The 12,566-nt window shown below is 43.9% G+C and overlaps 1 protein-coding gene across 3 annotated transcripts in view; it reads left to right on the forward strand.

Annotated features, from left to right (window-relative positions):
* Window positions 1-12,566, forward strand: part of tead3b (TEA domain family member 3 b) — a 34,984-nt gene that overhangs the window by 10,094 nt on the left and 12,324 nt on the right. For all 3 annotated transcript variants that reach the window (XM_080424694.1, XM_080424696.1, XM_080424695.1), the window contains exon 3: window positions 5,552-5,809. In XM_080424694.1, the coding sequence (XP_080280820.1) occupies window positions 5,803-5,809 (7 nt within the window). In that variant the 5' untranslated portion in view covers window positions 5,552-5,802. The remainder of the gene's footprint in view (window positions 1-5,551; window positions 5,810-12,566) is intronic.

Below are 12,566 nucleotides of genomic sequence, written 5' to 3' on the forward strand. Positions count from 1 at the left end.
GTGTGTGTGTGTGTGACGTGTGTGTGTGTGTGTGTGTGTGTGTGTCAGAAGGTCAATGCTTATAGTGTCAGTCGTGAATGAGTGTTGTGTCGCGTCTCATCCAAACCATTGTAGGCTCTTAGAACAGCCGATCTTAGAAAGCAAAACATGTTGACGCTGGTTTTCAATAGAAGCAAAACACCATAATCCATTTCTATGTCCATTGAACCAGTGCTGCTTTTTTTTTTTTTATCCTGCCTGGGTCGATAATGGTAAAGTGCTTTGCCATCAGAATTAGCTCATTATCAAACCGTTGGCTTTAAGTTAATTTAGTCTCAAGGGTCTTTACTGTTCATCTGATTGAAATCCTATGATTTCACCACAAGTTGTATTGAAACATGCCGCAGGGGTAATATAACTCCACTGACAATGCCTTCCTTCTAGTCATACAGCCACTCCATGTGTGTCCATGGAGCTGCAGCGTGGCTTTGTCTGTTCTGTGCTGATGTTGCATTCCAGCAGGAACAATCCCACTGTTTTCCAGACCCTGAAGTGGACTCCTAAATTGGACAATCCAACCCCCCCTCTGCACGCACATACGCACGTGGGCGCACACGCACACGCACACGCACACGCACGCACGCACACGCACACGCACACGCACACACGCACGCACGCACACACACACACACACACACACACACACACACACACACACACACACACACCCACCCCCTTTTCCCTCCGCTCTCCAACCCACCCTCCCATACATGCATCCCCTGGTCTCCTGTCCTTATTTGGGTAGAGACGCTCAGAGCGCTGGGCGGAGGGGTGGAGTGGGGGGAGGGGAGGGGAGGGGAGGGGGGTGGGGGCGTCGGGTTGACACAAGGGAGGCAGGAGGAGAGAGAAACAGTGAGCGGCTCACGGCTCTTTCTTAATAAGGACATGTCTGGAATTGAAGCCCCGCGCTCTCCTACCGCGAAGAGCCTCTCTTTTCACGGCACCCCCACTTATGAGCGCACTCTCATGCACACTCAGGGCTCGATCGAGGCCGTCAATAATAACATCATATCGCAGACATCTGCTGTTCACATGTTGTCCTCCACTCTGAGCGGCCTCTGTGTTTCCCTCGGCTATAATTGGACAGAAACAATTGAGGCAGTCACTCCTCCATCACATGAACTGTGCCACTCATGTTAGATTATATTGCCGTGGCGTGGCCAAAGCTGCCAGCCAAACGCCACCTGTGCATTCATTAGTGGAAGACAGTGGGTTGGCTGAAAATAATTTCTACACTATGTTGTGGAGAGAAATGGGATCTCTTATAAATTTACACAGCGGAGACCCACCCCTCGGGGTGCAAAATTAATGTTGGGGTTTGGTTTACAGTCAAGGTATGGTCATGGCAGTCCTTCCAACACTTCCACTTCAAACAAAAGGTATTTAAAACTATTGGCTCGAGCGCCATGGAATTTGCTGTGCATCTTCATGCAACCCAGAGGATGAACCATTTTCAACCATTTTGATGACCATATGGCCTCTCATCAAGCGCCACCATGTGGCCAAAATGTCCTATTGCACACAAAATATCTCAAACGTTAATTGGCGGATTGCCATGACAATTGCTGAGCGCATTCATGCTCCTTGTGGGATGAACCATAACCATTTGAGTGACTGTACCCATGACCACCCTCTGGCCAAAATGTACACAAGATGCCTCATCATCTAATTGACAAATCGCGCATGATAAACACTAATGATTTTGGTGACCCCATGACCTTTCTATTGCAACGCCTTAGGGCTTCTGCTGTTTTTTACGCCAGTGTGTTTACTCACTGCATCGTTTGTTTGTTTGTCTGTTTGTTTTATTTGTTTGTTTGTTTGTTTTTTAACCCAACTAGGTAGAGTGCAGGGCTCTAAGGATGGCAATGTTGGTCAGCTAAAAACAAATTTGTTCTGGTTGGGAGTAGCTAGCGGTGCTTTTAGACTCTTTTGTTTTCTAAGAATCACAGCCTGTGCATGTCTATTCTGTAAATCAATTGTTCTCATGCACCCGTTCTAAATCCTGGGACCCTATTTCTTTATTTCTTTATTTGGAACAGATCCCTATTTGCTGCCGCCTTAACGGCAGTTAGTCTTCCTGGGTTCCAAGACAGCAAGATGGTATTATCTCAATAGAGTCCATTATAGTTCTATACAGTCAATGACAGGTCGACAGCACCGATGTAGTTTGCTGGTAGACTAACTTGTGTACTCAGTCAGGGTGCTGCAATGTGGTTGGTTAAGCCTGAGATGGTACACTTGAGCCGCTGACGACTACTCAGTTTCACTGTGGTGTTTAACACCATGACCCTGGCCCCTAGGGCCCCCAAAGTGCAGAAGGTTCACCGTGACCAATACCCCCCTCGACTAAAATTAGCCTCTTGACTTTGATATTTTTTCAATCTCTACAGTTTAGTGACTGCCATACACTGCGACAGTCAGAACATCACAGGAACAGTGTTTCTGGTTGTCTTTGTCTTTGATCTGTTGTAATTCCCTGTAAATGATGATGGGAATGGAAGGAAAGGATCTAATCCTCCACCTCTCCCTTTTTACTGCTCTGTGGTCCCTTCTGTGCCGTCCTTGTATAACTGCTGCGGTGCTAATGTAAAGTGAATCATTCCAGTTTGACGCTAAGAGAGAAAGACAGAGAGAGAGAGGGAGAGAGATAGAGAGACACAGGGAGACACAGAGATAGCGACAGACAGACAGACAGAGAGAGAGATGGGTGAGAATATAATAGAATAATATGCATGCTTACTGTTGGCTTACAAGCAGGTGAATGTTCTATAGCCAATAGCAATGAGTCATTTTTAACCATTTTTATACTTCGTTGATTGGGGTCCCCCATGGCTCTATATTTGGTTCATTCCTTTTTCCCCCTCTAAACCAAATCGGCTATTTTCATGGAATGTTCACTCCCAGAATAGGGATGTTAGGGTTCGTGTGGTTAATCACTCAAAAATGTATTTTCAGTTATTTACTTTAATGTTTCCCAATTTGTACATAACAAAAAAGCTAATAATAAAAAAGGTTAGGTTACAGTAAACTACATTTCTTGCACCCTTATAAGTTTCTTGCACCCTTATAAGTTTCGATTTGTTATTAATGGAAATATTAATTTGCAATCTTTCACTTGAAATTTACCATGACCAAAAGGAAATACACGGATTAAAAATCCAGCTATTTGACAGTTCCATGACCCTTTATACACTTCAAGTATAATAAGCATACCATGTAACCTCTCATATTATAAAGCTCTTCTTCTCTAGCCTTCAAGGCTATGAAAATGATTTTACAGATTTACATTTCCCCTTTTCAAACAGCAACCACCACAAATCACATCACCACTGAGACTGAGACTTACCATGGAGAAAATATGTTCTTGATTGATTTTTGTGTCACATGGAAGCAATACAATGTGCTTCCACTTAGTGGAAGAGGTCAACTCTGGTCTCTGATGCAAAAACTAATTGAGAAACACAGATCTAGGATTCTCTGATTATTATCATTTTCTTTTTAAGTTTTCTATTATTGAACCTATGGGCGATAGGTACAACATCAAATATCATATTGTTTTTTACTATATACTCAATATCGATGATATGATAATATCATATTGTGATGATGATATACATTTTCTTTTTCATTTTTCAAACATTTGCAAAAACTGTGAGAATCGCTCACAACATGTCGCATCGTGACATGCTATTTAACATGCTGTTAAGTTTAAAATAAGGCGTATTAAAACCAGGAAAAAACAACACTTATTCCATATCGCAATATTACGATATCCAAAATCCCAGATGATATCTAGTCTCATATCATGATATTGATAACATGTTGATATACTATTTCCCAGCCCTAGTGCAACCTCAAAATGCTCTTGTAATTTGAGGATTTTTGTTTACCCATATGGCCACTGCTTTTGGACTTTTGGACCATATTTATCCAATATGTGTATTTTTGTCAACATCTGCAGAAATGCAAATTCTAAAACACAAGCATCCTGGGATAGGATGATTACCTCATTGACTTCCATTTCAGAAACAATACAATGCTGAAAAGGCAGCTTGAAAAATACTTAAGATCTCTGCCTGCAGTCAGCCATAAGCCAACCACACTGGGACACAGTTCCCAGACCACAAGAATTCTTTGAGGCTAGTGCTGATTAGTGAGGTCTTTAAACTACATTTTATGGAATATCTTGAATTCATTTGGCCATTTCAGAGAAATAAAAATGTAGGAAATGATAGCAATAATTACGGTCAGTATTGTTTATTCATACAAATTTAATGATTGCAATAAAGAATATGTCAAACAAAGCTAAAGTTGTACCTTATAAATATATAGTGTTCCATGTTGTAGATTCGTGATATGCTTATTGTGAAGCACATGAGACCAATGCAGCTCAAAGGCCTGTTTTTTGTGGCTACCCAAAATATTTCCATTTTTCCAATATTTCCTACTAAAACAGTAGGAAACAACTGAGTGGATTTAGGGCAAACGGTTCAGTGCCATGGCGCTAAGTGATGCTTTGTCAAGCAGGCTATCCTGTTGAAATACAGACTAAAGCTTTCATTTCCAATAGCTCTTTAATATCTCTCTCTCTCTCTCTCTCTCTCTCTCTCTCTCTCTCTCTCTCTCTCTCTCTCTCTCTCTCTCTCTCTCTCTCTCTCTCTCTCTCTCTCTCTCTCTCTCTCTCTCTCTCTCTCTCTCTCTCTCTCTCTCTCTCTCTCTCTCTCTCTGCCTCTCATTTGTCCTGCACGCATCCAGCTGAAATTTGGTTGGAAGTTGGTGTTAGAAGTGTTAACTTTGCACAGCCGAAACAAGGAAACACTTTAAGGGAGCTCTGAGTCTGTGAGCCTCCAAGTGAAATGCTGTACGTTATTACTTTTGTAGGTTGTTGTCGTTGTTGAGAATGAAGCTGGCTGCAATGCAGTTGCATGGAATTTAATTAACACACTGTTCCCTGGACAATACCAAAACAAACAGCCCATACATTTACAACACTAGCAATATCCACCACCTCTGTCACAATGTGTGGCTCATGATGCAATTAGGACAAACTTGCTCCCTTTGAAAAAAATCAAAATAATTTATTGGTCGCTGACACTGAAACAGACTGACTTAACTGTAGTGGTTCATTAGATTAAGGATGGAATTTAGTAGCACTCAGTAATAAGGAACAGTCTTTAATTAGGGCTGTCATTAGGACTGGTTGCTCAGTGTACAGTACTCAGGGTTAAAGTTAGTTAGAGTCATCTGAACCTCAGCAGTCGAACAAGGTCTGCACTCTACAGTACCTCTACTGTACCTGTGTGAAGAAGACCAACCCATTTGAGATTCAAGTCTTCAAGGCCCTCTCGCCAAACACACGTGTTGCTGTCTCACAATTATGTTAATTTAAGATTATTTATTTGCGTCTTTTACGTTGCAAGGATGTTCTGATTAGCAGCTGCAATCCGAGTCATGGAGATTATTAATCGAAATGTTCTTTCTTTCTTTTTTCCCCCTCTGTCTCACACAGATCCTGTGATCACCGGGGCTCAGGGTCGGGCCCAAGGGGGAGCCGCCACCATTGCGTCCAACGAGTGGAGTGCGAACGGTAGCCCGGAGGATGGGCTGGACGGGGAAAACAACAACGATGAGCTGGACAAGGCCCTGGACGGGGACGCAGAGGGTGTGTGGAGCCCCGACATCGAGCAGAGCTTCCAGGAGGCCTTAGCCATTTACCCGCCCTGCGGCAGGAGGAAAATCATCCTCTCAGACGAGGGGAAGATGTATGGTGAGTGCGCTGGACAGCAGCCACATGCATTAGGGAACAATGCAGAACACAATAATTATATGGTACTCAGGACATACTCTAATGAATACACTGAAAGGCAACCCTCCATTACTCTGACAATTGTGGCTGAAACTAAGGAAAAAAAGAAGAAAAATAAATTAATAAATACATGAATCAAAGACACATGAACCCATATATCAATTCATCTCATTATTACACAAGAAATGGCCTGGCTCTCAGTACAGGGCCCTGAGACAAGAGACTCTCACTCCTCTTTCACACTTGTGCCACAGCTTTGACACAGTTGTATGTTTTTCTTTCCACACAGCACTCCATTTAAAACAAGTCTATACCTGTTGTGCTCTGACCCAGGGGCTGGTTCTTCCAGTCACACCAGCGCTCTTTGAGCTGGTTATTGCCTTCCTCAGAGCATCTCACCTCCTCCTGCCTTGATTTTCACCCGTCTGTTCTCCCAAACTGGTTTTCCTCCAACCTCTTTCAAGGCAGGGTTGTTTTTCTTTTCTTTTTTCGTGCTGCGTTCTCTGTCTCTCTCTTTGTACCGCCCCGTACATCTGTCAGTGGAGAAACCTGCTCTTTCCTTTTTGCAGTAACAGATCGTGCGGCATTCTTGCCCCGCTAGTTTTTACTTCAGAGAGAGTTTTGCCCCAAGGTCACTGTGGCTCATCATCAGCGGAAGCAGTGTTTGATGCTGGATGACTCAGTTAAATTATCGATAATTAGCACAGTGTGAACTAAACCATGGGAATAAAAAAAAAACATCATGTTGGCATTTTGTTCTCCATAGGGCCTTAGCATTACTGTCTCCTGTGGTGTGTTTTTTAAGTTGCAGGTGTTGACCACTTGATGTTCTGAAACACTCTGTGTCCAGATGGATTAGTTGGCAACATCCTTGATACAATTGCAGACATCCAGGTGTTAGGCATTGAATGGATTAGTATTACGTTAGTTTGGTCTCCCGCTCTCCCACACCAATTGGTGAGAAAATGTGCTTGAAGAGCTGGTTTGAATTAGATGTTGCATTAGACCTTGGAAGTTTGGCGAACAACAGAGTGAACCATTGATTGACAGGAAATCCACAAAGCTCAACTGACTCCGAAAAGACACTGATGTCAAATGCTCGCCGTGGTTCTTTGTATTGTCCTCGACAAACCCGATTTTTGGTTTGCGAAATAATCTTTATTTCCACCAGTGCAATGCAACCGCCTCAAGACATGCTTTGTAAGATTTTCCTGCCCTTTAATTATTGTCCATGTCTCATAAACTTAAATTGAATCCTGCTCCACTGTAACATTAAAATACCCATCGATCATGTCCATCAAAGTCTCACATGTAACTGTATATATTTGACGCATTGTTCTTCTGCTGCTGTTTTGCATAGTTGTTCTGTTCTTGATGTCAGATGGGATTCTTGTGGCATGAATCATGCATGATGGAATCTCATTCTTTTGATTTGTCAGACAGTTTGGGACGCACGCACATACCTGAGTTGTATCAGCCAGCCCACTGTTGCTGCTGCAGCTACCACTGCTCCTGTTGTTACACTGGTATTCTGAGCCTTTTTAAAAGCTACAGTAACTGATACTAAGTTGCAGGTGAAAATTAGACTTACGGAGTATGTGCTAAACACGAACAATGGTTGAGGGATTCAAGAGGGTTTTATTTGTCACTCACTCGAACAGGTACACACAGCGAAATATTTATGTGTTCTGCAAGGCTGTGCTAACAACAATACAATATAAGAACAACATAATAATAGTGAAAATACTGGCTGTAATAAAATAAGATAAAAAATAAAGTTGACAATATAATATAGCCAACATGTAAAACAACTTTTGATGGTAAAGGTGCTGTAAGTGATAATCTTTTGACAAAAATTAGTATTATTTCAGTAACAGCGGTCTCCGCGTCTCTCCAGCTCTCCCCAATTTCATCCAATCAGGAGAGAGAACCCCTTCATCACCTTCAATTTGATAGTGTTTTCCCCACCTCTTCCAATTTCACTTGTTGATCCTGTATCCTGTATGACTTTATCTCTCCTGATTGTATTAAATAGGTATCCCGTACTGAAAATGTATTTTTCAGTACGGGACCTGGAGAGATGTAGAGACCTCTGTTACTGAGGAGAAAACACTCTTTAGCAATGATTACTATGGGATTACATAGCAATTTAACCCGTATTTTAACAAACACCTTGTAATGGGTGTGCGTTTTAACGTGCAATGATGTGATAGTAAGTCTAACACACAATTGTCCAGAATCACACAAGCACTGGCAATGGTTATATTATTGAGTTTTTCTACAGTGACCTTTAGGACGGGCTACTGACAGCGACTCTAATGTGTTGGCCTAAATAGCTCCTCTAACGGTTTAGCAAGATGGTGCCGAGAACCAAGCGCAATCCATTTGTCATGAGAACGTCAACAAAGAGACAGATCAACTACAGCCTGTCCCCTTAGCAGCAAACTGTCAGGACCCCTGCTAGAGGTCAAGATGAGCCTGCTTTTTCTTTTTTTTTCTTTTTTTTCTTTTCTGAGCCGTAAACACGCTCTCCGTTTACATCCAGTCATCTGAGGTGCTCCTGGCAGAGCCATGGCATGCCCCAGAAGAAGAAGAAGAAGCAGCCGTCTCACAAGGCGATGACCTCAGACATCTAAAAGCTACCCTGACGTTAGGCTGGGGGAATTTTAACGATTGCGCTGCGTGTAATACTGTCTACCTTGCAGTCTCAGGCTCTCGTGGCCTTGAAAAGCAGGCAAGTCATCACTCCCGTTGGGAATTACACATTTTATGCCAGGATTTTTCTCTCTCTTTCTCTCTCTCTCTCTCTCTCTCTCTCTCTCTCTCTCTCTCTCTCTCTCTCTCCCTCTCTCTCTCTCTCTCTCCCTCTCTCTCTCTCTCTCTCTCTCTCTCTCTCTCTCTTTGCTGGGAAGCAAATTTCCATTGCCATAGCAGGATAATGACTTTACAGGGATGTATGGTGTTCCACAAAACTGACCAGACTTCCCTGTAGGATTGCAAGGTGATCATAGGGTGAAAAATTGTTTGAAGGGAGATGCAGTGAAATTAAATAATGCACACATCTGTTAATAATAATCCATATTCCATTGGCATGTCCAAAGCTTTTACCTACTTATTACCTACTTAAATTCTGTACGTTACTGTCATATCACAGAATTGCTAATGTCAAGTCAGACAAAACTGTCCAAAAGCACCGCAAATCCATAGTAATGTTTAAAAGTATGCAATGGTATGCCCCATTGTATCATATTTGTTGAATGATTTTTAAAGGCAGAATCGAAGATTATTGGTGCACACCAGTGAGATTTTTTTTAGGTAGATGAGTGTATCTTAAAAAATGTGGTCCGTCTGGTTATGTGTTGGGCCCCTAGCTGACATGCTGTTCACCTGCGTTATCTGGCCCTGGAGAGGCATGCCAAGCCCCAAGCACAGCACACACCTCTGCCCTGCAGCTGTCACTCTTGCAAAGCATGCTGGGCAAGAAAGAAGGGAGAGCGAAATCGAGCGCTGGAGGGAGGGAGGGGGGGAGGAAGGCTGCTGGCATGTTTTGACCGTATAGCACAGCACATTAGGAATGAGCGATGGGCTCGTCTCATGCACAGAGTTAGAAGAAACGGCGGGCAGAGAAGGCATTTTGAGTTAGGCAAAAGATGATTTGACTGACAGCGGAGGCAGCGAGGCCTGTGATGATGACTGTGCAGGTCCGGTGCTTCCCTGTCAGCCCCCTTACGTAAGGAGTGTCTTCAGTCATGGGCAGTATGTTAGCAATTTAGGATTACCTCAATGTTATGAGAGTGAGAGGGGGGGAATGAAGAGTTGAAGTGAGGAAGGGGGATTACCTTTTTGTTCATCGTCTCCGTGTGGAAGTGGAAAATTCCAATGGACATGTAGTAAAAGAAAAGAGATAGGCGTGTCTTGGCATGGAAGCAGTTAAGAGCGGCAAAGTCAGCCTGCAGGGAACAGAGCAGCACTGAGTGGGTGTTGAGCAATCAACAAGCGACCGAGTGAGCGAGAGAGCGATAGAGAGACTGAACACAAAAGGGGGTTAGATGGAGAGATGGAAAGATAGTGAATGAGGGGAAATGGAGAGAGAGGGAAACAAAGGGAGTCATGCAAAACGTGCAGTCGTTGTATGATTGCGGAATTTTTGTGTTTGCTTTATGCCCTTGCGCATAGAGTGCCCTGTACATACGTGTGTGTGTGTGTGTGTGTGCGTGCGTGCGTGCGTGCGTGCGTGCGTGCGTGCGTGGTGCGTGCGTGCGTGCGTGCGTGCGTTGTGTGGCTGGCTGCATAGTACAGCAGATGCACCTGTCGTGTTCCCCTGCTGTGTGTACCAACCTTTTCACAGTGTGAGTTGGGGGCCTACAGGCCTTTACTGAGGACTGACCCCTCACTCAAGTCGAGTCTGAACAGGCCTGGGTAGCTCAGCTTGTCTCGTGAAACAAAAAACTCCTGGTCATGCTATACATAGCACCATGTTGTCTTTGTAATACTTTAGCTTTATTGTGCTATTAATCCACTGAATTGCAAACATCTGCACAGTGTGGTGGATGTTATGCTATTGTCCTTTATGTATGCATGAAGCAGCTCGAGTAGAAATTGGACATCATAGCAAGCAACTGCTCTCTATGTGAACCACTATAGAAACAAGCCCCCCGGGGCTTTTTGTGTTATCCTTTTAGCATAGCGTTTTTGACTGTACTACCGTACTGTTAAAGTACTGAAGGTATTCAATCAATCAATCAATCAATAAAACTCTATTGTGACGTTTATGATTATATGGCATGCTTATTATGACACTAATCACTGATTAATATCAAACGTAGTTCTTGTCTGGCTGGGCTTCTGCACAGGAAGAGGAATTCCAGAAAACCTCTGCACTGACTCAGATAGACAGTAACTTAAAAACCACCAGTTTTTCGCTTTCAGAGAAACTGGAGAAGTGTTCCAGTCGGTCAGGGTCAGTCTTCTACAAGGCTCTACAATAGGGATAGCAAAGGGCTTCGATATACCAGACGCCTGTATAGTTTGGTGGATATCACGTTTTTCCCCTCTGTCCTGTCCCCTCGGTTGAAGAGATTGAGAGTGGCAGTTGCTGCCAGGGCTTTTTGGGATCGCATTGTTCTTCCTCTGCCGCCCGGACCGCGGACGGGACGGTCAGCAGCAGGTGCGGGCCATCCGTTGGGCTCCAGGGTCACACAGTGGTGTTGTTTTTGGGAAGAAGGGGGCTACCCCTTGCTGCCAGGTGGCAGTTGTTGGCCAAGACAGTTATGGCTTTGTGTCCCTCTCCAAGAGTTACAGCATCAGCTGCCCCCTCCCACCCCCCCCCCCCCTCCCCCATTTACCCCCTGAACCATAACCCCCTCCTCCTCCTCTCGCCCCAAGCGCCCAATAACAGTGGTGTAAAGTAACTGTGGTGTAAAGTACATATACTCAAGTACTGTACTTAAGTAAATATTGTACTTTTACTCCACTACAATTATTTGAAAACTTTATAGTTACTAGTTACTTTGCAGATATAAATATATTACATTATAAAACATCCATTAGCGACTTTAGCCCTATCTTATACATAGCCTATTTGAAAATAGCCGATCTTCTATTTTCAAACATTTTAATACTTTTACTTTTGGTACTTTAACACGTACACGTTGATACCAATACTTTTGTACTTTTACTCAAGTCAATTTCGGACTTTTACTTGTAGCAGAGCACTTCTACATTGCAGTATTGATACTTTTACTTAAGTAAAACATTTGAGTACTTTTTCCACCAATAGCCCCCCCCTCACCCCCCCACTCGCTTCAACCCAAGAGTTGCAAGTGGCGCATATGTGCATGTGTTTCGTCCGCCCAGGCACCGGCTGCGCTTCGCAGGCCCGGGCCAATCAGACTGGCTAGCACAGATGTGACAGGCAGAGAGGAATGCGAGGAATGCGGAGGCGCTGGAGCGGGCGTGTTCACCCTGGACCCGGGGGAGAGGGGGGAGGGGCCACACCGCAGTATCAGCAGACAGACTTTGCTGTGCACCCCCAGTACTCTGTTCAGTTGGCTCTACTGGCTGAATGGCTGGCTGGGCTGGCTGGCTGGCTGGTAGAGAGCACAGTGGGTGCTGCATGCAAGCTTGCCGGAGAAGGCCCTGCACTGCACGACTTTTATGGTAATTGTGCTACCAGGGCCTTAAAGGAGGCCAAGGGCTGAAGGATGTGTGAAAAAAAGAAGCATGATTTGACAGTTTGTGTCTGGGTGTGTATCTCAAAGAGCAGTTGGCTGTCAGCAACGTTGGGCCATTATTCATGATAATACATTTAATAATACCTTTCAGCCGCCCCATTTCGATCCAATTTGCAACCGCGAAAACCCCAGCAAGCATGACCTGGCAACAAAACGAAGTCAGCTTGATGTTCTTTGCTTCAAATCAGCACACTGTTACTTTTTCTTTCTCGGCTGCTATAGGTGATCCAGTTCTGCCAGATTCAAGCTGCATTTAAGTGCAAACGGGTGATCTTAAAGATCCATGTATAGAAAGCCATTAAAGCCCAAAATAGAAGGCCACTCTCTGCACAACCTGTTTGTGCAGAATGTCGAGTGTAGATGTTATGTCATGAAAAACATCGGTCCTGTTTTCTAAGCACTCTCAGTAATTAGGCTACATGGCCCTGTGAGCGGAAAGTAAAGAGGTGTCAAATGAGCTAATGAAAATTATGAGCTGAAAAAAA

This window comes from Gymnoscopelus braueri (genome assembly GCF_963280865.1).
Source record: "Gymnoscopelus braueri genome assembly, chromosome: 3".
Classification (NCBI taxonomy): domain Eukaryota; kingdom Metazoa; phylum Chordata; class Actinopteri; order Myctophiformes; family Myctophidae; genus Gymnoscopelus; species Gymnoscopelus braueri.